Source organism: Tarenaya hassleriana, unplaced genomic scaffold, assembly GCF_000463585.1.
Source record: "Tarenaya hassleriana unplaced genomic scaffold, ASM46358v1 Cleome34, whole genome shotgun sequence".
Lineage (NCBI taxonomy): Eukaryota > Viridiplantae > Streptophyta > Magnoliopsida > Brassicales > Cleomaceae > Tarenaya > Tarenaya hassleriana.
Window position 1 is genome coordinate 692,150 of NW_010966542.1, and position 27,198 is coordinate 719,347.

Here is a 27,198-nt window from a genome sequence, read left to right on the forward strand (position 1 = left end):
GATTTTTTTAGCACGATTAGTTTCAAATACTAATTAATTATTATAAAATATATAAACGATATTGGAAATAAGCGAAGATTTTAACATGATGATACAAGGCTAAAAAAGCATTCCCCATCAATTTGGCAGACCAAGATTTTTTGTCAAATTTTTCTTTTGTTTTATAAAACTTTTTCCATCCTTTCCTTTTTTTTCAGAAAAAAAAAACATTTATAAGTCAAACTCTATTATGTAGACTCAAACACAAACGTTGTCGTTGACTTCTAAGCCGAGCCCTCAGGAGCAGGAGCAGCCGCCGGAGAAGAGGAGGGACTTAGGTCATACGTAACAAAGGAACTCGGAGCGGTCGAGGCCTCTGAGGGATTTGGGTCCTCCATGGCTAAGGAGCTCGGACCAGGAGCCGGAGCGGTCGAGGCCTCTGAGCCACTTACTGGGTCCTCCATGGCGATGGAACTCGGACTAGGAGCCGGAGCGGTCGAGGGCTCAGACAGGGTTGTTTGAACAAAACCGGTACTCGTTGCTTCGACGGGTCCTGATGCGGCGACCGGGACGGGTGAACCGGTTCCGGCGAAAAAACCGGGAGTGTAGGGTACACCTGTGGCTGGAATCCAAGAATCACCTTGAATGAACTGAGCAGGAGTGAACTGGAGGAGGTCATTGTTCGTCAATTTCTTGATACCGGCCCAAGTGACCCGGTTTACTACGTCTGAACCCGGTCCGGTATTCTGGATTTCGGAGTAGAACAAGGTGCTGAGGCCGAAATCGCCGTTCCACGGTTGCCAGCCCTGTGGCTGGACGAAATCCGGGATGAATGTGTTCATGATGATGGTTCTTGAGTATGCCTTCCATGGCCTTCCGAGGTAAGCCTTGGACGTTGCCTTGACCGACAAGTAATCCGGCTCGCCGGCGATCTGACAACCTTGGAAGACGAACCCGGTCGGCTCCCTAGGGTCTTGACGTCCATGAGCAGTTATCGGGCAGGCTTGGTTAGGAAGCGGCTTCCTGACAAGGAGCGTACAGTTCTGGAAAACCGCGGCCGCGTCCCCAAACAGGAAATCGATGGTACCGGAGATGGTGCAGTCACGGAAGAACTGACGGTGGGAATGAGTGTAGAGCGTGTCTTGGTAACCGTCGAATCTGCAGTTGTAGAAAACCGACATATCCGATTGGACTCTGACCGCGACTGCCTGGTGCTTGATCGCTCCGGCCGTATTCTCGAACCCGATGTCCTTGGCGATAAAACGGTCTCCGACAATAGCTGCAATCAAGAACCGGAAGGTTCGTTCGTTCGGGTTATAGTCACACCAAATGAAAAATGGTAAAGACAAGACGAAATTGAGAGATTGGAAAGTGATCATTTACCGACGGTTTGTGTCCGGTAAGTGGTGATACCGTCCTTGAAACCTTTATCGCCGGAGATGATGGTCTTATCCGGACCGTCGCCGATGAAGACAAGATCTGTCATGCTCTTGTTCACCTGAATATACTCCTTGTAAACACCTGCCTTAATGTGAACCACGAACGTCACGTTCTTCTTCTTCGGGACGTGTTCCAACGCCTCGTTGATCGTCGCATACTGACCGCTACCGTCCTGAGCCACCACGATGTCGGGTTTCACGTCCGTCACCGTCGCGGCCAAGAGACGTCGTGCACGTGCGTCGACCCACGACGGGTAACCGTTACTAGACAACAACCTACGACTGTTCAGACCGGAAATCTGCATCTGACCCACGAAATCCGACATCTCGGTCACAATTGCCAGACCGTTGTGAGTCAACTGGATCGCTGTCTTCAACGCCTTCTTCATCGTCTCCCCTGCATTGCCCTGCGTTTGCTCGAACCCTTCGAGGCACGTGGTCTCGTGGCTTATGGCGGCACTGAGCCAGATCCTGAGATTGATCAAGGCCTCGTCCAGTTTATGGAACTCGAACTTGCCCAGCTCGTCGAACGAGCTCTTGAGTTCGTCGAAGGCGTAATCCATAAGCTCCTTGCACTGATCAAGAGCCATCTTCGTCCTCGGATCCTTCTGAATCTCGATCAGCGTCTTCGATTTGGCCGCGGCCTCCGCGATTTGCTTCATCGTCACCTCAAAAGCCGTTTTCACGAGCTCCAACGGATCAGACGTATTGTTGGCGTTTTTCCTCAGCGTGTCCTCGCATGTCTTCTTGTAATCCGTCGGTGCACATACCTCCTTGATGGCTTTAACGGAGGCCGTAACCTGTCCGTTACCGCCCTCCCCATCGCCGTTATCTTCCTTGTTCAGACTAACGCCGACCGTAACGGCGACGACCATTGAGATTAGGAGAACGGAGGAGATGGTGATGATGACGTACCTCTTCCTCTTCTTCGCGTCATCATCATCGTATCCGTACGACATTATTTTTTTTAAAAAAATTACCAAACAGCTCTGTCCGAGGAATCAATCAGAAGAGACAAATTAATTTATAAAAAAAAAGAGCTGTTCTGTTTTTTTTTTAAAATATAAAAATTGGACGGACTACTCCTTCGAAGCCTGCGTGAGCCTCCTCGGGAGTGTGGATTCTTGCATTATTATTGAAATGGCGTATTTATAACGGTAATTTCCGTTTCCGTAAAATACAGATTCCGTTATTTTGGTTGGTCTGAGAACGTGGGGCTTGGCGGGAAAATCGATCTGAAACGGGGACAGGAATAGGTTCTCGAGATGTTTGCGGTTTTCTCTCGTCTTTCTTAATTTAATTTAATTTAATTATCGATAGGGAAAAATAGGGGAAACCTTAATTTAGAGGGATTATTACCGGATTAATTCAGTGTTTAAATCGTGTTTAACTATACTAATCCACAACTAATTAAAGTTCTCAACCTTAGGATTTCAGTGACCATTTTATTTTTTTCCCCCGATTAATATAGTCTCTCGTACTCATACGTTACTTTTTTTTTAAAAAAAATATACATTACCTCCAATAATTCATGACTAATAATTGAGTCGTAACGAATTGTTTTGGATTTACGTAAACCAATACGTTGTGTTTTTGTATAAGAAATTAAAAAAAAATATCCAATTTCACGGCTTCTTGAAAAATGTTGCTTTTATAAAGGAATTTTTGATTATTAGTTTTTTAAATTTCGTTAACCGTTTGTTTATTATAAAGTCCATTCTCTTTTTTTACATATAAATTTATATTTCTGTTAGATATATAAAACAGAATTAAATCGAACTAAATAATATAAAATTGTATAGATATTGTTTTTAAATAAAAAATAACGAATTAATCCAAAACTAAAGGGAATATTATTCAAATTAATCGGATTAAATAATAATGTATACGGTTCCTTTTCCGCTCCACGAATTACCCGAAATATTTTTCATGAAAATATACATATTCACGTATTCGAATAAAAAAAGGTTGAGCAGAATTTGGTAAAAAGGAACGAAATTGGAGTAATAAAAACGCGTAAATAAATGGAATTTGAAGGCGATTTTTCTTAAAAAAACTATTTGGTTATAAAATTAACAAGAAAAAAATAGAAAAGAATCCAAATATGAAATGAACATAAAGGGTAAGTCTCATATATGACATTTGATCCGCAAAAACATTATTCCCAATTTCACACGAAGAATTCCATGGGCTTTCCCTAATCCGGACGTCGAGATTTTATTTCCACGCAAGCTTATCCGATATTTATTACATAAAGAAATAAACTTTCAACGAATAAATTACTTAGTATGCTTTTTATATCTGTTTCCTTATTTTTACACATACCTTTTTTTCTATTGTTGGAAAGTGAAAGACAGACTTTCTATAAGGGTTTTTTTTTTGTGTGTGACAATTAATCAAAAGCTAAAGGGAATATTATTCAAATTTATAGGTAAAACTATATTCTTAATATACCTTTTAATTTATATTTTAAGTAGAATTATACATTTATAAAATTTCAATTTATTTTTCATCAAAATCCCATAGTCCATGAAATTTTTGGTATTTTCATGATAATCGGATTTTACCCAAAAAAACTACCATGATAAACAAATTTCCTTTTTTTTCCGTTTTAACGCGAGTGAAATCTAATGGAGCTAAACATGAGTATTATAAAAAATATCATCTCTTTACTATTTTTACTTCAATACATACTCTTCTCCAACTGTGATCCATATGATTAGAAATATAATTTGGTTATATGTTGGTCTATTCGTCATAACGTGCAATTTATAATGTTTTTATCGAATGATTAGTGATATATGTAAGGGATGAATATAATGAATTAATATGATCACCATAAATTTAACGTTATGATCAATGAGATCAATATATGACTAGACTATATTTCTAATCATTTGGGTCATAGAATCACAGTTAGAGAAGAGTATATATTGAAGTCAAAATAGCAAAAAATGATATTTTTGATATAATTAATGACAGCTAAACAATTCGTATAAAATTGTATAAAGCTAATAGGCTAACTTCAAGGTTAATTTTCCATATTGGTTTCACATACATTTTGTTTATTTTCGTAATTTTAACATTTTGTTTTATGTATAATATAGTTGAATTAATTTGGAAAATATATGAAATGCTATGTTAGTGTTATCACATAGCAAATGAAAAATCAGTAATGTTATGTATATCTTTGATTTACAAGAAAATAAGCATTCATACATCATTTTTTGTTATTTTATGTTGGTCAATATAACCGACATTTAGACCGCCGTGTTCACGTATTTACATAAACATAGATATAATATAATATAATAAAACATATAATCATATACATATTCTTTTTTGTTTTCACGATACAAAAAGAGAAAAAAATCCAAAATTCATTGATTTTATTTTATTTTTGACATGAGAGATTAAAGATCACTATTAACTGGGATATATAGATTAGTTGTAAACATTGTATATTGCCCATATAAAATAATTATGCCAAAAAGAGTAAAATTAAGATCTATTAAGAAATATTATGTACCTCGTCCAATACATTCAATGTGTAGTAAACTTTGGAGATTTCATTCCATATATATGTACATAATATCATGAAGGTTAGGAGCATATTTCAGAACTCTCTACTCAATAAATAGGGACCACATCTTCTATCGAATCTATTACATACAAAGATTTAGTGTTATATACATATATATATATATATATCCCCGTTCGTCTTGATTCATATCACACATATATGCATATACATATGGAGAACCAAGTGATTTCCATCTCATCTTCCGATTCTTCCTCGACCAAACAGGTCAAGAGGAAGGCTATGGAGGAAACCCAGATCTTGTCTCGATCAGACAAGAAGGAGACCCGTCGTTCCAGGTGGCTGGAAGACATTCAGAAGGTGGGGAGTTCGTCGAGATCTAGGGTTTACCCCTGCAACTTCTGCAAGAAGGAGTTCTCCTCTTCCCAAGCCCTAGGCGGTCACCAGATCGCTCACAAACAGGAACGAGAATGGGAGAGGAGGCGCAGACAGATCGGGTCGGAGTATCCATGGATGGCCCTTCTCCCCGCCCACTTGAACCGATCGCCGATCTCATCGACCGCGTCTTGGACCAACAGTTTGTCGTATGACAACCATCTCGGCTCGCGCTTCGATACGTTTTTCCAAAACCCCAGTAATCTTTTCAGCCCGACGGTCCGATACAACTCGGGATACGGCGGCATGGCCATGACCCGTGATCTCGTTCCAACCGATGGTTTCTCGAGAAACTTCAGTCCCGTTGGTGATTTTCCGAGAAATTTCTTCGGACCGTCGGAAAACACAGTAATTGGCGATGGTTACTCGAGAAATCTCATGGCAACTGTCGGGGAAACCAGTTTTAACGACAAAAATCCCGTCCACAGGGAAGATGTTCATCTGAAGAACGACAGTGCAAAAGACTGGGGGCAAGATTTGTCTCTCAAGATCTAAATTCAGTCCTCGTTCATTTAGTGTGTTTTTTTTTTTTTTTTGAAATTGAGGTATATAATATTATATATCTCCCCACATTGTTATGTTTTATTTTCTCTGTAACTTGGAAGCAACACCACATATGATATTTGCTCCAAAATATTGTTCTTCCAATCTTATTAATGGAATTTATTTTCACTTTACATTTGTATTCCTGCTTATATATATATATATTGCAAATGAACGGTGTAGAATCGACTATCGAGTGAATCTCCTCGTGTTTCTCTCACAAATAATATAATATGTCGGATCTTCGAGTGAATCTCAAGCGCTCCTACATTATGTTTTTTTGAAGAAATATCACATTCCGAACATGTGTATATATATATATATATCTACACCGATATGGGTGTAGAACAAAATTTTATTTATTTTTTGGTGTCTTTCTCCTTCATTTTCGAAGAAAGATTACATAAAAACTAATTAAATTACGATAATTAATTAGTAAAGAATTAATAAATGTAATAATTTAGCTTTGAATCTTGTTTTAAAAGAAAATCTATATATCATTATTTGCAAAATAAATTATTTAACTCGATCTTTTATTAGATTTATCAAATATTATATACTTTATTCGTATCATGTATTCGAATACACGTGCATGGTGTACTGTATACTATACCGTGCATGGTACGGTAGGTATCTAATAATCTTCTAATTTTACGTATACTCTATAAAAAATAATTAACATTTACGCTCGAGCTATACAATAATTATTACGAATTGGTATATCTAAATATGTATTTTGGGGAATAATTTTTGCAAAGAAAGTGATAAGAAGGTTGAGATCATTAACCATGCCACAAAATAGGTGTCGTTTTGATCGAAACAAAGAGGAAATTTTGTTGTTAATGATCGAAACCATGCCATGGAAGATCAATGATGATGATTGAAAAAAGAAAAAAGAAAATGAAGAACAGAGAAAGAAGAACTATTGAATTTATAAAAAAAAACATCTAATTTGTATAAATGATTTAATGATTTTTTTAATAAAAAATTTAGCTATAGAATTCACGAATTCAGATATGTTACACACACATTCACTTGAACGTTAACGTTTCCACAAAGAGGTAATTATACAACTTACTTTCCTTTCAATACAAATCCTAAATTGAAAATATAATTCTTGAATATGTAACTTTTAATTTATATATATAAAAGAAAGCATGTGAGTTCTTCACAATTATTCAACCCTCTTATGCAAATTAATACGCGATAATTCTTGTCTGGTTGAGCGATCTTCAAATTTCGATTCGAAAATTTATCTCATGAACAATTTTTTTTAATCTTCATAATATACTTTTCGTATATTCTCCCTTATTTTAAAATCCTCCATAAAAAAATCAAAATTCCCAAAACGATTATATAACACGATTGAAGTGCCTCTATACTCAAATGTTTGAGAGAGGGTTCTGTTACTTCATGAAACCTTTAAAAAAAATATAAATCTCCAAAATGGTTATATATAACTAGTTATAGAGTCATAAATCATTGGTGAATAAATGTAAAAATTGAAACTACACGATTTATTTAATATTAATATTTTAAAAAAATAAACGATAACCAGTTAATACGATCAAACACCATCTTTCCCCAAAAACAATATATAATTTAACTTCATCGTAGTTTATCTAAATTCAAATTTTAGAATTACGTGAATTCCCTAACTCATCTTTCATGTCATAGTGGAAAGTGAATGTTGTTTTATATTAACGGTCGTAAGATTTAGAAACCGGATTCAATTGAATTTAAAATTGTGAAAATTTGATGCAATTAGAATAAGCCCAATGGGCTATATTTGTCCCAGCTTATTTTCAATTATAATTTTTTTCATTATATAAGCCCAGTGGGCTAACGGTCCAACTTTTCACAAATTATCTGTAATTTTTTAAATATAACTATAAATAATTACGTATCCAAAAAATAATGTTGCTAGAAGAATACATTATTTTAAATAAAAATTACAATCAATATATTTTAATTATACAATTAAATTAAAATTTTAATATTAAATATAACTAGAACTATGTTATAATTTTTCCACTGCATATAGCATTGATTTGGACACAAATATCTTCTTTTTGAGGGGCCCTAACACTATGTACACAATCCGACCTCACATATTGACCATCCGATCCAAAACGTATCAGCCGTCCGATTGTGAACGCCTGGTGTGAATGTCCGCAGGAGATAGCTACCGCCTGCGTTCGCGGTAGCCGGAAAAGTCAAAAAGGCCCAAGGGCAGCTTCAAATGCCAGAGGGAGGTGACCGAGGGTATTAACGTCATTTACATAGAGGAAATTTCCCATCCCATCCTAAACAGGTCGATTTGCCTTCCCCTATTTCGTCCTGTTCTGCAAAAATTCGAAACGAAAAGAAAAAGTTGTAAATACGGAAGGAATTAACGCGGGGAAAAGGATCACGAAGAACGAAACAATAAAAAATTTCTTCTTCTTCTTCCTCTTCTCAGTCGAGGTTTGTCTTTCTCGCTGTGTGTTATGTATGTATAGGAGCGGGGTGATTATAACCTGGATTTTTTTTTGTTTTAACTTTTTTTCTTCATAAACAAAGGGAAATTCGTTGGGTTATTTTTTTTCTCTGCGGGCGATTTCTGCTTTTGGAAGGATTTTTCTTTCTCTCTCTATATCGGGATCGAATTAACGCTGCGTTAAAAATATTGGGTAACGTAGAGTTTCTTTAGCTGGAATCAAATCAGAGCTTTTGTTAGGTAAATTAGGGCAATGGAGTTATGGGTCTGATTTGTTTGGCTTTTTTGCGCTGGTTTTTATTTTTTGCAGTACAGATCGAGTAGGTGGTTGCATATTTTTTTTTAGCAAAGGAAGATTTGGGTTTCCAGGTTGGGGGATTGGGCTGAGGTTCATCCCTAATTTGGTTTGAGCCTTAGCAGGAAAAATTTGGGGGAAGAATAATTGAAGGATCTTAGGAATTTATTTGTTTTTTATACGATTTGATTCGGAAACGGACTCATGATCTGCCGGATTTGATTGTATTTATTGGGTTTAGATTTGGATTAGTGTTTGGTGTCTTTCCTCTCGGTAGCCTACGTAGGGTTCCAGGAGCATATGGGCAGGGGAGACAGGTTCAGTCGTAAACGAAAATCGAATAGAAGGGTTAGATCAAATGACAAGGGGTCGGATGAGTCAGATGAGGATTATGTGGTATCTGATGAAGAGGAGGAAGGTTCTGAAGCTAGCATAGAGGAATATTGCTCATCTTTAGACGGGGATGCGTCGGATGAAAGTTTCAATGACTTGGATGAGGTGGAGGATGAGGAATTGGGTGAGCCGGAGATAGAAAATGTGAGGCAAAGGAAGGTTGGTAGACCAAAAGGAAAAAATGGACATTCTGCTAACTTGAAAATTTGGGGAAAGAAATCAAGAAATATGAATAAGGTGGTGTCTGATGATGAAGAGGAGGGAGATGTGGATTATGAGGATGACAAAGAGGATGAAGTGAGCAAGAAAAAGAAGTTTGGAAGGCCAAAAGCCAAAGCTGGGTCTTTAGTTAGAGAGAAAACCAAAGGGATAAGATCGGTAAGACGAAGGAGGGTATTGTTCAAGAAAGAACATGAATACGAGGACTATCAGGGGGAGGAGGATGGTGCTGAAGATGAAGAGAGAGATATGGAAACAGTCAAGAGTGTAAAAGCGGATGGGGATTTCTTGCATAATTGTGACAATGGAGTAATAACCTCAGGGGAGCGGGATGATGCACCTGAGACAGAAGAAGAAGATGATAAAGACTATGAGGATGAGGATGAGGATGACGATGATGATGATGAAGAATTTACCCCTGATGAATATGTTTCATTAGAAGAGGAAGAGGAAGAACTAGTTATGGCCAACCAAAAGAATAGCGCTTTAAAAGCGTGTAAGACAAGTAAGCGAAAAAGAAAATCTGGAAGGCGTAAAAGGAGGAAAAAGAGAAAGTCGGTTGGAAGACCACGTTTGCCAAAGAGAGGAAAAAAGACATGCGAGCGGAAAAGAAAGGAAAGGTCTGAGGATGATGGTGACGACGATGGTGATTTTGTTGATGATTACTCATTTGCTAGAAAGAAGGCCAAAAAGAAACCTTCCAAGCGGAGGGGCAGATGTACTGTGGCTTTGGATTCGGATTTTGTGTCCTCTGGAGAATCTGATTATGAGTACACAATCTCGGAGGAGGAGAGAGAGCAGGTAAGAGAAGCCAACAAATTACTGAGAACCACCTCTAGAGCTGTATCATCCTCAAGACAAACTCCGGTCACTGAAGATTTGCCCAAGATTTGGAAATCGCCAGTGAAGAAAGGTAAAGAGAAGGTAGAGGTGATGAACAAGAAGGAAGTCATAAAGCATGTCTGTCTGATTTGTCTGTCTGAGGAAGATAGACGCAGACTGAGGGGCACACTAGACTGCTGCAGTCACTATTTTTGTTTCACCTGCATAATGGAGTGGTCCAAAGTAGAATCTCGTTGCCCTTTGTGCAAAGCATTGATTTGGACACAAATATCTTCTTTTTGAGGGGCCCTAACACTATGTACACAATCCGACCTCACATATTGACCATCCGATCCAAAACGTATCAGCCGTCCGATTGTGAACGCCTGGTGTGAATGTCCGCAGGAGATAGCTACCGCCTGCGTTCGCGGTAGCCGGAAAAGTCAAAAAGGCCCAAGGGCAGCTTCAAATGCCAGAGGGAGGTGACCGAGGGTATTAACGTCATTTACATAGAGGAAATTTCCCATCCCATCCTAAACAGGTCGATTTGCCTTCCCCTATTTCGTCCTGTTCTGCAAAAATTCGAAACGAAAAGAAAAAGTTGTAAATACGGAAGGAATTAACGCGGGGAAAAGGATCACGAAGAACGAAACAATAAAAAATTTCTTCTTCTTCTTCCTCTTCTCAGTCGAGGTTTGTCTTTCTCGCTGTGTGTTATGTATGGTGATACCAATACCTGAACGTGATCAGGTATGTTGCTGCTGCTTTTTCTTTGATCAATTCAGATTGAACCAGGAATAACCTTTTGTTCTTGTATTGGTTTGTCGTTTGAATATATTCCAATTACCAAGCTATTGTTAACTTATGACAGATCGTTGCTTTTCCTGCTCATTATATGTGTCGGTTGCATGTTTTATGTCGCTTGAGATATGTAATTTAACCTTTTTGACTCTGGGTTTTTACTGCGTGCAGGTCTATCAACCGACTGAAGAAGAGCTAAGGAGTTATCTCGATCCTTATGAAAACGTAATGTGCACAGAATGCCACCAAGGTGGAGATGATGGGCTTATGTTACTCTGTGATTTATGTGATTCATCTGCCCATACTTATTGTGTTGGTCTTGGCCGGGAAGTACCTGAAGGAAACTGGTATTGTGAAGGTTGTAGGCCCGTTGCTCTAGGATCACCTAGCTCCTGGGCTCTCAGTCCTGATGAGCCAAGAACGAGTAATGACTGGTACAATAGACCATCACCACTTGAGATTTCAGGGGAATCTATGGAAGCTTCTCTGCTAAATTCCCCACGTACACCATTTTTCCGTGGACTTGAGAACCTTTTGTCTCCGAGGCTTCCGCATGGTGACGTCCAAGGATTTTCTCCATCAGGTTCAGGGGCTCCCACGTTATCAAGGAGACGCACACTTCATCGACGTATACAGAATATTATCAATAGCAATAGGCTTAACAGTATGGCTTGTAGAAGTGACGGAACTTCGGTTTCTAACTTGAGTAATGGTCTCATAGCTGCACAGATTGACCATGGCAGAGAAACCGAACCATCTCAACCTGTGAAGACTCAAGAGACGGGTATGCTACTGTATACGATTTTTGAGGAGAGACAACAGGATAACGATCCGTTGTCTTCAGTTCGTGGCATTGAGCTTATATCCTCAAGGTCTGATCATTTAAGAAGAGACGAGACAGATCAGGGTTCATCTAATAGTACATACGCTGGCAACAGGTCTGCCAATTTGGGACTGTGGCCTGGACTTGTTGAGACGGGTCCCATCACAGGTAATCGCCAACATCAGCTCGGCTGCGTGCCAAACACGGTTTCTGTGTTCAGAGTGGCACCAGAAGGAGATTTCTCCATAGCAAGAGAACAACTGCAACTAACAGTTAAAACCCATCTGAAAAACTTGTCCGTACAAATCGACGTTGGTAAGCAAACTGCAATTCCCTCTTCAAATTATGGATTGTTCTCTCAAATCTTTAGCTGTGCCTGTACTTTAACTTCATAGGGTAGAGTCTTCAATTTGATCCACAGTTACCTGTAGGTTTTGATTCAAGGGTTTGCCTTAAGTATGGTTTAACCGGCATACCTATGTGTGTGTGTGTATATAGAAACAGAGTCATGAATTTTCTTGGTTAATCTAGAGCTTTTCTCTGACCAGTCTTCTAGGTTATTCTCGATTTGTAGGTTTAGTTAAGGGATCTAAAACACAAATCAATACTCGTTCTCTGCAGATTTTCTAGGTTAGTCCTGGAATCTACAGCTTTTCCTTTGCATAAAGTTCTTGTAAATTTTGGGTTTAACCCACAAAATCTTCAGCGTTGTCTGCATCACTTACTGGGTTAATTTTAGATTAAACCCCGCAAATCTGCAGCTCTCTTCTCTTCCGCATCATTTTACCATCTCTTGGGTGTTGCTCATCTTTGTTCTACTGTTCAGGTCAAGCCACGTTCAACGAGATTGCCACGTGTTCAATACACACGATACTCGCGGCTTGTGGACTCGAGCACCGGAGCAGCGAAGTACATGTGGTCCCACCTCCGGTGTCGTGTCATCACGGCGACGGCGTTGTTGCCGGAGAGATGGACGGCAGCATGATGAAAGGGTGCTGCTCCGTTTGTTTCGATTATTTTGTAAAAGATGTAGTTAAGATGATTATGGAGATTAGACAACCCCATTGGTTGAGTTTAGGTCTATAAGACAGCCTTGTCTCCATAGTAAAAAAATAAAACAGAGACCCATATAGATTTCAGAATTAAAAATTGATTTTATTTCCGGGCCTTTTCTTGTCTTTCTTCCTTGTATAATCAAATTTTATAACTGAACTTGTCCTTGCAATTTCAATTAACAATGATGAAAAACCCAGAGCAAACCGAAATATAAATAAATATAAACGAAATTAAGAGGAATACGATGAGATGGACTACAGTGTTTTGAACTTACACTCATAATTTCCCCTACCTTTGTAGATCACAAAACAAACAAAGGCCGTACATTTTTTTTTAACTGAAGTTATGTCGGAATATATTCCCTGCCTTCACAAGCCATCGTCAAGAATCACGGAGCTCAACAGCCCTTGAACGAACTCGCTCCTTTTCAACTTCTCTTTGTGATCCTCCGCTGAAAGAGATTGCTTTCCCACGTTTCTATCACACGAATCCAAAAAAAAAATCAAGTCAATTTCATCAGCCCCAGTAACATAAATTGCATGATTCGGTTCCACGATAGTAATGTCTGAAACTAAGTATGTTCGTGATCTTCATCCAATAAGAACGATCTTTAAGAGATTAGACCCACATAAGTTGCAGGGAGAGAAAAAACACACTCTTTGATCCCAAAAAAGTGTTGAAATTTTTTTACCAAAACGATGAAGGGTACGTACCTTTCAAGCGACGTCTCGTTTGATGTTTTCCTGGAAAGATCAGTTTCCGGAGCTAATAAACGACACTCGGATGTAAAAAACCCATCAGGCATTGGTGAGATGAACGAAGAAAGAAGAGGGTCTGCAGCCGCGTTGGCGGTAGAAGAAGAGACTACACAGGACGAGTCCCCGAATAAGCTCTCTAAGTTCCTTTCGGGAAACTCACTCTTCAAGATTTCCGAGAGCGTGGACTGAGACCCTCCTCTTCTTGATTTTCTTTTTCGCTGCATGTGAATTATCTTGTTAAGGAATAAAATGCAAGAAGAATTCATTGTAGTAAGATACTAAATCTATATAATTTTCTTTGACCCGGGAAAAAAAGAGAGGATATCTTAAATATATTGGCATGCTGAAGGGTTATATGTGCAATCATGTCAATGCCCACTCTAACCATGCAAACTGGACATACCTGCAAAAGAAGCGTAAATAGGAATTAAACACAAGTTGGAATCATCTTCCTTGCTTAACCAAAGTGAAATGCCCTATAAATACATGAATATTTAGAGAGCCTAACTTCAAAGAGTTGCATTATTTTTCCCAAACCATCAGGAATTCGTGAAACGAAAACCAAAATCCCATAAACATCATTTCGAATGTGAAAAAAAAGAAGGGAATATTACCCCATTTCTTGCCTCCGTAGGATGTTCTTCATCTATGTGGCAGCACAGAGAAACAATATCGAAATAGTCTGAACAGAACGGGCAAGCGAACTCCTCCCTGAAATCATCTTCTCCATCTATCTCTTCAAACCCCAAGAATGTGTCTGCATTTCATTGGAAATGGGTCATATACTGCAAAACTATTAAGTAAACCAAAGAGAGCAAGAACAAAAACAACTACAAATGCGTAAGAAATGCTAAAACTCCATTCCGTCCCGATCTTACAGTATATGAAACTTTCCCTTCAACGTGTATAAGCACCTTATCTAGACACAAAAAAGGCGATATACGACCAAGAGAATAACAGAACACATCAATTGATGCAGTAAGAGAACAGCTACTATAACATCAGAAATGCTCTAACTCTATCACCCCCTCTCAAGGACACAACACATGAGACTTCTCTTCTCTTTGGGTAGTTCATTAAAACACTTTCGGTAAATAAAAATGACAATGAGCACCAATGGAATACCAAAGGCACATAAGTGAGCACAGATTTTAATGCCTACGGCCTCACAGGAGCAAATTACCAATGTGTTTCCTTCATTTTCTCAGGAACCAAACAAAGCCTAAAACCAACAATGAGCAAAGCAAAGCTGAAACCCTCATTTGAACCCTAAGCAAACAAAAATAGAACAACAGAATATCAGTTCTTTCCTTCATGTTCTCAGAAACCAAGCACCGCCTAAAGCCAAAGCCAGCAAAATAAAACGCTGACATCTTCAATCAAACCCTTATCCTTCATCAATATAACGGATTTAGCTCCGGAATAAAACAAAGAGAAATATCCATTTCCCATCTATTTTCTCACCAGCTGAATCCGAATCCGAATCCGAATCCTAAATCACGAACAAGACACCAGCTATCAATTCTTTTCCATTTCCCGTCAATTTTACAGCTACCGAACAAAGCCCGGATAAGATATTCACAGACCAAAGAGAAAGAACACATCTTGTTTACTCACCAGATCGCGACAGAAACGCCAATTGGTACCTCCTCGACGCCGAAGCGAGATGATTCCTCCACGAATCGGAATCCATTTCCTACGATGATATTGAGCCGATACCCAGGAAAAAAAAATCGAAAGAAGCGGGGATCGACGATCGATTTCCGGAAATTTTGATCCAAGGTTCGGGCAAACACGACGAGAAAATTCCCCGATTAAATCACAAGAATCCAGCAAAACTCAGACAGAAGGCGAAACGAAAACGGCGATTCTGGCCGGTTTTGCGAAGATTATCTCTTTTCTTTTCTCCCTTAATTATTTCTGGATATAGCGAGTGTGAAAGACATAGGAGAGGAGAGGAGCTCTGTATGATTTCTTGATTTCGTTATTTATTTCTTCGTTTATTTATTTTGCAACTCGCAATTTCATGTATTTATATTTATATTATTTTTATCTAAAAGAGAACTTAATTTGTTAAACTTTCTTTTACTTGATGAATCGTCGCGGAAAATGTTGGCCCTAAAAATTGCATGCCGTTTATTTATTTTTACCCGCCACGTAGTTCCCTCCGGGACAATGGTATTGGCAGGGTTTTTCCCTAAAAACCTCAACAGCCTCATACGTGGATCAATACTGTTGGTTGTTTATGTAAGTTAACATGTACCGGAAGCAGGGGATCTAAGCCGAGCACGTAAAATTTTTATTCTGTAATAATCTTTTATTTTCCCTTCATTTCTTGCTTTTGTTACAATTTTCTAAAGATTTGATTAATTCGATTTTAATTTTGCGGAAACAAGTTGAAAATCTCAGCCGAAGGTTTTCGATCTCGACGGCGATGGGCCGGAACCCGGTTACTCTGATCGCCGTGAAAATTCTCCGGCCGTCGTTGGTCGATGATGAAACCACGATCGCGTACATATCTGTACCTGGCGGATCCTAGTCGAAGCGGATTTCTGGATTCAGATTTCTAGTTTCTTCCCTAGTTGGATGCGGGAGTAAGATTTCCAGGGTTTTTGTTCTGTTGTCATGGCGACGAGGAACCGTACGCTGCTGTTCAGGAAGTACAGGGATTCTCCGAGGAGCGGCCGTGCGCCGGTAGGGTCGTCTTCGTCTTCGACTTCGAAGGCGACGGAGAAGAACTCGTTGAGGGGAAGCGATCCGGTATAGATCGGTGATCGGGATGGCGACCACATCTGTGCTGAATCCGAATCGTTTCTACGTTCCAGTTAGCACCGAGGATCGTGAGAATTCCAAGTACCTCTCTCTCTCTCTCTCTCTCTCCCGATGAAACGCCTTGAGCTCGTGATTGTAGAAGTAAAATGTATGTTAGGTGGATTTGAGCGATGTTGGCGTTGCGGAAAAGTGTGAAACTTAAGATGAATTATCTTTGAGAAACCCAATCCCAATGTTTGTTGGCTTAACATTAATAGAATCGACAATGCCGATTCAGCTTGTTGGAGGATCCTGTAGTTTATATCTCTCTAGTTTATGTATATGAGTATATGACCTGTAAGTGAGCAGTGGTTTGTAGGAAGTTTGGATATGGTTAGACCCATTTCTTTTAGGGGCTCTCAGATGCCAAACAAGAAGCTTAGCTGAATAGAGATGGAACATTTAAGCTTGCAAGTCGAAATAGGTCATTCCATTTCCTTGAGTTGACAGTGTAGTTGAAGTTAACTTAAGGCTGGTATGGTAAGCTGAAATTCTCCGTCTTTCTTAGTTTCTTCATCTAGCTGCCTGAATAACTTCAGCTGGCGAAATTTACTTAAAGCAGCATTCTTCTTCTTGTGGCAGGGCACGATAGTAGACCAGACCGGATAGACCAACAACATCCAAAACGTTGAAAGCACAGTTGACAACGGCCTCAAAGAGATGGAAAAGGTAAATATTGTGGCCAATGCACTCTCTGAAACATCGAGGTCATATATATCGTTTTCTTGCAAAAACTGGGTCGGGAAGTTCGCAGGCAGAACGTACACAGAAACAAGGTGAGATGGTGAAATGTGAAACCATGCTTCTCATCCTCTCCTTCATCATGCTGATTCTCTTAATCCTCGAGGATATATTATTATTTTGATCCGACTTCTTATCTTTCGCAGCCTTTAGAAAAACATGCCCAGAGGCTTGTTCATCACCCTCTACTCACAGATGCAAAATTTCCTCAATACCATCCTGGTCGCATCAACAACAGGAGAAACAACGAGAAGGTATGGTCCATATGCACTTTTTTTTTTCATTTTGTTTCCTTACTCTTGTCTGTATCGAGAACACTTGATCACCATTAATGTGAAAGTAGCCCGAGTGATGAAAATGGATTTGCATGTATTGACCGAGTGATGAGGCCTGCGGATCGATGTATTTGTTCTAATTAGAGCCCACGTATATATGCAGAGTACAATTCTGAGAATAAAAGATATTGAACTGGAGAAATATAACAATGATGTTATAGCATTATTTACACAAGATTTGTATACTTTTAGAATCTTAGCACAGAATCAACAACGAAACAGGGTAGACGGGACAAAAAACCCAAAGTGAAAATGAAGTGTTTTTCTGTTTTCTGTCTCAGGCAAAAACAGAGCCGCAGGACAGTGCGAGAAGACTGAAAGCAGCTTGCTCCTCCTCCCTTAGCCTTCTCTGTTTCTTCACGACACCACCATCGGATGATGATGATGATGGGTTAGACTTCTTGGCTCGTGCATTGCTGATCATAATATTATCATTACCCATTAATTGCAATCTTCTCTGTTTTCTATATCTGATCCCACATGCATTGCAAAGTGACTGAAAATATACATCACATAACAGGATACGGCTTAAAAGATCGGATGGAGAAGAAATATATGAGCAAAGAAGATCAAAATCCAGAAATGTAAACCTTTGGTCCGGCTGGTCCACCTCTCCACATCGGAGTCTTCGTCGTCTTGCACTCACTGCAACTCCTCTCGTTCTTGTTCGCTTCTTCCGCCATTACCATCATCATCATCATCTCTCTCTCCCCCCTGAAAATACTGCCGCAAGCTACGGTTTCATTTACAAGGGGAATCGTATGCTCAACGACTTTTGCAGACAATTCTTTTGAAGAATATAAGTTCAACGCTTCATTCATCAACAAAAAAAAGAGAAAAGTGCCAACCTTTTTGGAACCCGTCGATACCCAGATGCCAAGTTCTTCGATTTCTTGAAAACCGCGTTGGTGAAACTACGACCTGAGATTGGAATCGAGAAAAAGAGATATATTTTTTTAAATCTTTCTTTCTTTTTTGTGGTTTAGTCAGATGGGGAGACTGTAATGATGAAGATGGAGAAAGCGGGAGAATGTTCTTATGATCTCTCAAGAAAGCCCTAAATCTTCTATAGGGTTCTGGGTTTTATTCCGAAAGACCAATATGTCCTCGATCGCTTATGAAATTGTGTGTATAAAAAGACTATGTGAGATAATATATATAATGAAATGATGGTTAGCTTTTTTGGAAATGGTGTTTCAGGTTCACAGAGAGACAGAACACCCGCCAAATCCCTGTCGGGAGGAATGCCACGTGGCATCACGAACGAGTGGCGCTGTATACACACGAATAGTATGATTATTTGATTTAAATATGTGTGTGTGTGTGTGTTAGCTTTTGAAAACCCATGAATCATGCGAACTTTTTATTTTATATTTTTTGCTGTCAAATCTGCAAAACTTTAATCATATGAAGACAGAAATCCAATGAAGAGGAAAGTAACCAATGTTGCCACTTACTCGGACACGGGACAACTCATTGTGGATCTGGATGCCAGACAACCTCCGAGTTTTAATTACAATTAAAGGAATAAAGGTATCTCCATTTATTTATTTATTTATAAAAAAAAAAAAATAGTGGGAATGAATGTTACTGAAAAACAAGATGAAATATCCGATAAGAGTTATAATAATTCATATATTTTATGTGATTTTTGTGATTATTTAAAGAGTTTTAATATGAGTTGAGCTAATTGGTTAAACCGAAATAAAGAATTCCCACTAGTAGTTACTGATTACATTAACAATATTGTAGAAACGTAAATTAGGATTCAAATAGTTTAAATACTTGATAATTACAAAACTCTTTGTTTTTTGTATCATATATAGCTAGAATTAAAACTATATAAAACATATTGATACTGATTTTCTTAAATCAACAAAGTTAAAGTTGGAGATTTTTTAAATTTTATTTTTTAAGTTGGAGATTTTTTTTTTATGTTTTTAGATTCCACCATGATCGTGTTAAGCTTACATACAGTAATATTGTTTTTACACCGTTCTTGTAAACACAATAATACAGAAAAAGAAAATTACATTACGAACTAAGCAACCGCCAAACTTGATGGCCCTGACGCCATTCATGGACTCAATGGCTGGGATCCAACTGCCTATTAACTATCCTTTTTCGTCCCCGTGACGAATTTCCTATCTCTTATTCCACTTGACAAGGAAGAGCAGAAAATAGCGCAAATATGTACACATAGACACAGATTTCTTCCGCCGCAAGAAACCTCCGAAACCCTAGTACGGCCTGTAACTGTAAGCCCTTCTTCTGTTCCTTGCAACTGTGTAAACTTCACGGAGCTTGATGGCAGCTCGGATCTTGAACCACTGAGCTCTCGGAGACCTGATGACCCTCCACCGACATATATTCGAATCGGAAAAGACATCTAACTGTCCCAATTCCTGATCCGTACGAGGGACGTACAAGTCATCGTACAGTTGTCGTGCCCACCAACTCGAACCAGGTGACCAGGCCGTCGTCAAGCTCATGACGTGGGCTTGATCAGTGTTTTCGACTTGACCTGTTACGGCAGTCTGTGAACTGTTTGGTGCCATTTCGGTATTTCGGTCTCTGGAGACGAGATGCGAGAACCGGTCGTTCAGATGTAAGGGATTCCCTGTGAAAAAGACGAGAAACCGTGAAAAAGATCAAATGGATCTTTTCTTTCTGACAACGAACCAAAATAGACATGTCGGATATGGACACAGTACCTTGGAAGTCAGTGACTGTCATGTCTGGTGGGCATTGTTCGAAACTGTATTTTCATACGCTTCACGCTTCAGTTCGTCCAAAAATACCTGAAAAAACTCAAGACAAAGGCTATATATGTATATAAGGATCGATATCGATGTAGGAGAAGGATGTTGAATCGAGGAATTCAACTAAACCTTTTCGCTGATGGCGAGATGATCAACATTCCGAAAAGGGCAGCCATGGATCGAAACCTTCACCACTCTGTAAACAGAGTTGAGGAGAAGAAGGGCACCGCCACGAGAAAGCGATCGGTAAGTGTAGAACTCTGTCTCGTCCAAAACGCAACGGTTCGCATGTGCTACAATGGCTTCCCATTTTCTGTTCGAAGTCTCCCCGCCCACTATCTGTATATAGTGTATATATAACGAAACATATATTACATATACGGTACGACCAAACATGATCATGATCTTTTAGAACACCGTCCAAGAGCCTTTTGATGATGCTGATCTTACGAGGCGTATGGAAATTGGATCGATAGTCAGTCCACGGAGGAAGTCCTTTACAGTACGAATCCCTTTTCCGGCCAAACGCTTGGCTGGATCGCCCAGTTTTGCGATTTTCTCGAGCCTCCACACTTCATCTCCCGGCAATGGCGGATGGTGTTTCTCGTAAGCTTCAAAACCCGTTTTTTAATTTGTCAATCCAAATGATCAAATCTTCATGGCAAGACCATGCATACGTACTACGAAACTTGACCTAAACCCTAGCTAGTGTGTTATAATCCAAAAGAATGCTTACATTCGCCTCGTCGATCTTTACAGACGAATGGCTCGCTTCGAGCCTCCATTACATCTCTTCGTACCGGTTGGACCCCTAACCGGAACTTCCGGCTCCGTGTCCAGCTCGAGTTATCGGTGAACATAACATCCCCGTCGATGACTCCTACTCCGTCTCTAAGCGTCACCGCTTGTTCTCCGGAAACTAACGGCCGTTTCCCTTTCCGTTCGCGGAGAATATTCCGGTTGAACTCGTCCGTTTCCCAGCTTTCCGCGGTGAAATCGCCGTCCAGCGGCACGATCTCGAGCCGCCGCAACGAAGAGAGCGGTCCAGTCACGACGCGAGAGTTCGTGACGGTGTCGACAAGCTCGATCTTGATCAAGGAACCGTCTTCGGCCCTGATACTGGCTCCGGTGTAGATCGCCGGTGGTAGGGAGTTGACGAAACGCAGCTCGAAACGCGGTCGCTCGACCAGGGACGTCGATGATGGCAGCGATCTGCGTTTGAGTTGAAAAAAAAAAGGAAGTCAACGACTCAAAAAAAAAAAAATCGATAACAAAGCACAGAACAAAGAGTGGGATTTTTACGTCCCACATCGGGAAATACAAAGAACGAACCCTCCCAGTGATGAGATAAAGGGCTGAAGCCCGCGATCCACCGCTTCTCGAACCTAACCGAAGAAATCAAGATCTTCCAGTGAGAACTTTGAAGAATAAGTTGTGTGTATGTATATAATACATATATTTATATTAAATTGCAAATTTTCTAAAATACGATATGATACGAGTATATATATACACACATACATATGGATAATCTGCTCTATTGAAGGAGATAGATACATAAAGTTCATTACATGACACAAAACGACAGCTAGATTTTCAAAGGGACAGAAAATCGGTCAAACGCGGATGGCTTAAGAGAACAAAATGACCGAATTAACCTCGTAATTAAGCCTTAATATAAGGTACTGATGAGTTTAGATACGTGATTAATTAGTGAAGCTATGCTTAACTATTTCCCTGAAAGTGTTCTCCATTAGATCATGGAAACGGGACATCGTCCGATCTCTCATTACCAGCTTCACAACTCTGCATGACCAAAAAAACCTAATTATTGTAAAAAAAAAAAATCCATGCAGACATATGAAAAAGATTTGAAAAAAAAAAACAAAGACACACTTCTTGAACGTGAATTTTCGAGCTCCAAAACCACGATAACCACCATCCCCATGCAAAGGGCTGTTTCGAGACATCCCAAACTTACGAAATGGGCAAGAAAATCCGTAGATTTTCTCGGGAAACAAACAGGGTTTTGTGGGAGAAAGAGGCAAATTAGAGCATAATGAATATTGGGGTCCGAGAGTTTCGAATGAATTATATAAAGACAATGAACTTTCGAAGAACCTTCCCTGCTAATTTAACCAAAAAAAAAAAACACCCTTCCCTACTAAGGTTAGCATGACTACTATTCAACAAGCACGCTCGAGTTTATTTTAACGCGGTAACGAATTAGGGAAAAAAAAAATATCAATAACTATATATATGTGTGTGTATATATACATCAATTAGTATGCAGTGACGTGCATAATTACAAATACAAAAAAAAAGGTTTAACTTTGATGTGGTAATAATAGATATAAATAACAAGAATCAAAGAGAGACAAAGTTTCAGATAAAACGGCCATGCTTCTTCTGTTCTTTTTCGATTATGTTAATATACAATGTAAGGTTTTAACCCACAGATACAATAATGGAAATACAATCAATTTTGGAGAAAAAAAATATAAATATTGATAATCTTATCATGAGATTGTCGGGTCCCACTTTTTACGTTTTGCATTAAAAAAAAATATTAACATATAATTGGCAGGTGATAATTAATATTTTTTATTTATATAAAATGATGAGATAAGAAAAAAGATACTGCAAATCGATCGTTGGTTACACGAGGAAAAAGTCATGGTTTCTGTTGAGAGAGACAAATACACGATCTACTCAATTCTTAATCCAAATATTTTTTCCAAAATAACCTAAAAGTAACCCAACCCACAAATTAAACAAAAAACAAAAGAAAAAAAAAGGAAATTAGCCATGGAATAAGTGAAAAAGTAAATCCGAAAAACATTTGAAATATAAATTAAAAAAATAATAATTTTCCATTTCATCCTATTAACTTAAATAGGGTGATGTGTATTTAATTTAACATTTTTTTTTTCGAGTTAAACCCATATTTAAAGGGAAAAAAATTCTCCATCTATGCGCTGCAGCGTTGGTTTGGTGGACCATATGAATTTTCTTTAAATAAAATAAAAAAAAACAAACTGTTTTATGATCGTCGGTTATGGTACATATATATATTGTGGTGCTATGATGCCTTGGTTATATGAATTGCGATGACCAATCATGAACATATATATTATACTCAAAACAAAAAAAAACATATATATTATACACATGGTATTTTTGTTATAAGTATATATATATATATATTATAGATTAAGTACCGATATAATACACTATATTTTTATTCTGGACAAATGGTTTTTAATTGGCGACCGGGGTAAAACATAGACATTCCTCTCGAACAAAACATGTAAATGACCCTTTCTTCGTCGTTTCCATCTTTTATTAGATGCCTTTTTTTAAATAAATGCACATTAATACATACACTCGTATATGCATAAAATATTGTGGCAACCATTTATATATGTGGCACATCTATATATATACATATATATATATATATATATATATATATATATATATATATATATTATCACAGTAACCTACCAAGCATCCACGAAGTTTCCATATGGAGTAGGATGGTACATCCTGTAAATTTCCTAATTTGAAACTTGGAGTTACGTATGGCTGAAATAACACGTGACACGCTCGCACATACGCATCGCATCTACATAGAGTTTGAGATCCGAGTATTATATATATATATGTATATATATAACCCAACAGTTGGTGGTTTAATGGGTGAAATATGACAAAATCATCGGTCATGAGTTCGATTCCACTGATGGGAAGGAATGTAATTTCTCGACAAAAAATGGTCTATATACAAAGTTTGGTTCCGGACCTAGGGTGAATATAGTTGGACCGAATATTCGGAAAACTATCCTGGTTATCAAAAAAAATATATTCATAATCAAATGGGCATACACAATATATACTTCTATGATAATCCAAACAAAATAATATGATCATAGGTTAACGCACGTATCGTATAAAGGTGATATATTTGATTCAATAGCTTACACGATGATGTATTATGCTTAATATAATCATATATTTTTATCTGTGTATATAATCAATAAAATATTTTGATTTTGTATTGACATGTTTTTTAATATATTATCGTTTATATATAAATATAATCATAGCTAGGCAGATAGAAAAAACTCTTTATATCATTTTAACAAAAAATATATGCAAATTATATATATAATATACGATTAGCGAAACGGTGGGTAGTTTGTCTAAGGATTCGGAAATTCACTCCATATAAGAGTGTTATATAATTACAAATGAAACTATATTAACATACATCGTTATATCTATGTAATTTCCTATGCTTCTTTCGTATAAAGACAATATTGTCCATTTACATGTGTTTTTTTTGTCATATATTTCGATGGACATTCATTCTCGTGGGCAGAAGCTTGCCGGCCGGAGAGGACAAATTACAACGACAGAACACGTTTGCCTTGTCCTCATAGATTTAGATTCTCTTCTTTCTTGGATGTTTTTTCGGATTAAATTTTATATTAATTATAGCTATCCTATTTATAGGTCAATTTTTATTCTATCTACGATCTTATATTCGATTTTTAATTCTTTTTATATTTTTAAATTATTATTATACACAATTATTTTCACATTAAATTTTATTTGACTATTATAAACATGCCATTTAGATTAAGTCAATTTGAGTGTGATAATATATCATTAATCAATAATCATAACTTATAAGTGGTTAGTTTGGTGTCATACGCTTTTTTCTAGGATTTGATTCCTTTTTTTTTTTTCGTTTTGACCAGATTGCACATGCATTTGTTTCCAGTGTTATTATTTTTGTTTCTTCATGATTACAATTTTAAAAAAATGCGATATTTTTAAATAGAGGAGAGAGAGGGCGGGGTGGGAATGCTTGGACTTATTGCATGAGGCTAATAAAAAAGGGGCCCCACCCGAGGAAATTAAAAGGTGAAATTGAGATGCTTAATTTGTTATTTTTTGTGTTCAGCCTAATCTCCACTAATCACATTATTACTCTTCAGAAAAAAAATCGAATTTAAAAATGCGATATTTTTTATATTTGGCGTTATTGGGTTTGTAAAACATTTATTAAAAAGATATTGAACAAACTGTTGGCGAGCAAGAAACGGACACAAGGATAAGCGAGGAAGAATCTGTTGACGAGCAAGAAGTGCAGTAAAATAGGAGTGAAAAAATTAAATTCGACCACAGTGGGAGTCGAACCCACGACCTTTTGATCCGAAGTCAAACGCGCTAATCCACTGCGCTATGCGGTCTTTACTGTTCTATGTCTTCTTTATTTAATTATGTGGTGTGAAGCACAACGTTCCATTTTTCTTTTGGGAATCTCTTGGGAGAAGAAGCTGAATCGTATCTTGCGTAGAAGGATTTCCGGGAATAGCTTTTGCGATCTGGCTTCCGGTCATCTCCACGTCCCGCGGCTTTGGTTTATCCCTCTTGATCTTGCTTACACGCCTCGATTCTGCTGCCTCACGGCACTGTCAATTCTGCTGCTGCTCCCAGGTTTTGGGGTCGTTTTCTGTTTATGAATTGATTCTGGGAAACTATGCTTTGGATTGTTTCTGGGTATTATTATGAGAACTGTGTTCCTTGAAAGAACTGGCAATTAGGCTCCCCATTGAAGATTTGGGGACTTGTGGAGTTTCGTTTGCATCCTGGTTTAGTTTGATTTGCTACATTTCTTTGTTAACATTTTTAAGTGCGCTGAAATTTTACCATTTTGGTTTGGTTCTAGGTTTCGGTGTATGCTAAAGTATTGTCTCTGAGCATTCGAATGATTCCACATGCCCCACGATCGAACAATTAGGGTTTCCAGCTGAGGATTTGGGAATTGAGAGTTTTAGTCTCAATTAGGGCTGAACATTGGTTGCAGTCATGTTCTATGGGAAAGCCTTATGGGACCCTTGGCTTATAGTTGCCCAGATTGTCTGTCTTCAATGCTCATACTATCTCACTCTCGGAATCTTCATGATGGTTTTCCTCGGCGTTTGGGTTCCTCGGCTTAGTCTTGTCTACTTCTTCGACTATGCAACACTCACTCTATCAACCGTCTCGGGTTTGTGTGCCATCGCCTCGTTCTTTCTCAGTTCGTTGGCCGGGTTAGAACCAGTGCCCGACTTTCTTCTCAACCTCATGTCTACTTTTCTTCTTTCACTTCTTCTCCAAGGCTTGCAGCTTGTCGTTTGATGATTCCACTTTTGTTTTGTGGCAGGGCTGTATACATGGTTTTTCTGGTGGAACGAGCACGGAAATGCTTAGATTTCTCCGCAACTCTCTACATCATACATCTCTTGTTATGCATCATGTATGGAGGGTGGCCTTCTTCTATAACATGGTGGGCTGTGAACGGAACTGGACTCGGTGTCACGGCCTTGCTAGCCGAGTACTTGTGCTTTAAGCGCGAGCAACGAGAGATTCCTAGGGATAGATATCGAGAAAGTAAGGCGGTCGTTCTTTTAAAACTTCATATAATGCTTTGCCAATATTCATGAATATTGCCCTCTTCCATAAACTTCTAGTGCCTGTAATGCCATAACTATAATCTTTCTTGGTCTGGCTATGGGCATTTTGGTGCAGTGGAAACTGTAATGTTCTTTCCTATTCTTAGACTAAGTTCTAGTGCAGTGGCCATAGCTGCTTGTTCAGGCATTACTTTAACACTTGATTGATTGTCTGCCAGTTTTTTTTTTTTTTTTTTTTTTTTTAAGGGCACTCTTCCTTTACTTGGCAAACTCTTGTCTGGATATTATGTTCCAGATTTTAAACTTAATCTTGTCTCTCTATCGCAACTTCTCGAACAGATGTCATGTCGTGTCATTTTTGAAGCTGACAGTGTGCTCTTTCAGGATATTAATACCAATGAGACTTTGGGCAAAGGATACAAAAAGGCCAACTTGTTCTACCTTGAAGAACCGTCGATTTTACATTCTTGTTGTTATTCTGCTTCTCCAAACATTTGGC

The 27,198-nt window shown here is 38.4% G+C and overlaps 6 protein-coding genes, 1 long non-coding RNA gene, 1 other non-coding gene and 1 pseudogene across 9 annotated transcripts; 4 read left to right on the forward strand and 5 right to left on the reverse strand.

The window, feature by feature from the left end:
* Positions 1–61: 61 nt before the first annotated feature.
* LOC104821731 (probable pectinesterase/pectinesterase inhibitor 21) lies at positions 62–2,539 on the reverse strand. The gene is made up of 2 exons (XM_010552699.1): positions 1,363–2,539; positions 62–1,258 (listed from the first exon to the last, which is right to left on the reverse strand). The coding sequence occupies exons 1-2, from the start codon at positions 2,375–2,377 to the stop codon at positions 264–266; spliced, it is 2,010 nt and encodes a 669-aa protein (XP_010551001.1). The 5' UTR covers positions 2,378–2,539; the 3' UTR covers positions 62–263.
* A 2,633-nt stretch (positions 2,540–5,172) lies between these two features.
* LOC104821880 (zinc finger protein 7-like) lies at positions 5,173–5,966 on the forward strand. Its single transcript, XM_010552895.1, has one exon. It carries the CDS (start codon positions 5,173–5,175, stop codon positions 5,887–5,889), a length of 717 nt encoding a protein of 238 aa, XP_010551197.1. The 3' UTR covers positions 5,890–5,966.
* A 2,314-nt stretch (positions 5,967–8,280) lies between these two features.
* On the forward strand, positions 8,281–12,931 carry LOC104821732 (annotated as a pseudogene).
* Positions 12,932–13,036: 105 nt separating this feature from the next.
* Positions 13,037–15,580, reverse strand: LOC104821733 (protein DEHYDRATION-INDUCED 19 homolog 6-like). Of its 2 annotated transcripts, XM_010552701.2 has the most exons (5): positions 15,201–15,580; positions 14,198–14,340; positions 13,909–13,986; positions 13,539–13,807; positions 13,037–13,302 (listed from the first exon to the last, which is right to left on the reverse strand). In XM_010552701.2, exons 1-5 carry the CDS (start codon positions 15,274–15,276, stop codon positions 13,194–13,196), a joined length of 675 nt encoding a protein of 224 aa, XP_010551003.1. In that variant the 5' UTR covers positions 15,277–15,580; the 3' UTR covers positions 13,037–13,193. The 2 variants fall into 2 exon arrangements, with proteins under 2 accessions (XP_010551003.1, XP_010551004.1); XM_010552702.2 differs by lacking the exon at positions 13,909–13,986 and having other exon boundaries at positions 13,539–13,801.
* Positions 15,581–17,086: 1,506 nt separating this feature from the next.
* LOC104821735 lies at positions 17,087–18,083 on the forward strand. The gene is made up of 4 exons (XR_773113.2): positions 17,087–17,170; positions 17,282–17,389; positions 17,752–17,861; positions 17,991–18,083. It is a non-coding gene; the product is annotated as an uncharacterized LOC104821735 (long non-coding RNA).
* Positions 17,581–18,312, reverse strand: LOC104821734 (GATA transcription factor 23). Its single transcript, XM_010552703.2, has 2 exons — positions 18,061–18,312; positions 17,581–17,966 (listed from the first exon to the last, which is right to left on the reverse strand). Exons 1-2 carry the CDS (start codon positions 18,289–18,291, stop codon positions 17,748–17,750), a joined length of 450 nt encoding a protein of 149 aa, XP_010551005.2. The 5' UTR covers positions 18,292–18,312; the 3' UTR covers positions 17,581–17,747.
* A 1,111-nt stretch (positions 18,313–19,423) lies between these two features.
* LOC104821736 (calmodulin-binding protein 60 G) lies at positions 19,424–22,272 on the reverse strand. The gene is made up of 8 exons (XM_010552704.1): positions 22,129–22,272; positions 21,963–22,038; positions 21,565–21,617; positions 20,969–21,444; positions 20,683–20,843; positions 20,362–20,571; positions 20,185–20,271; positions 19,424–20,090 (listed from the first exon to the last, which is right to left on the reverse strand). Exons 1-7 carry the CDS (start codon positions 22,200–22,202, stop codon positions 20,203–20,205), a joined length of 1,119 nt encoding a protein of 372 aa, XP_010551006.1. The 5' UTR covers positions 22,203–22,272; the 3' UTR covers positions 19,424–20,090; positions 20,185–20,202.
* Positions 22,273–25,419: 3,147 nt separating this feature from the next.
* On the reverse strand, positions 25,420–25,493 carry TRNAR-UCG. Its single transcript has one exon. It is a non-coding gene; the product is annotated as a tRNA-Arg (tRNA).
* Positions 25,494–25,572: 79 nt separating this feature from the next.
* On the forward strand, positions 25,573–26,901 carry LOC104821737 (protein SYS1 homolog). The gene is made up of 3 exons (XM_010552705.2): positions 25,573–25,740; positions 25,973–26,336; positions 26,450–26,901. Exons 2-3 carry the CDS (start codon positions 26,113–26,115, stop codon positions 26,727–26,729), a joined length of 504 nt encoding a protein of 167 aa, XP_010551007.1. The 5' UTR covers positions 25,573–25,740; positions 25,973–26,112; the 3' UTR covers positions 26,730–26,901.
* Positions 26,902–27,198: the final 297 nt, after the last annotated feature.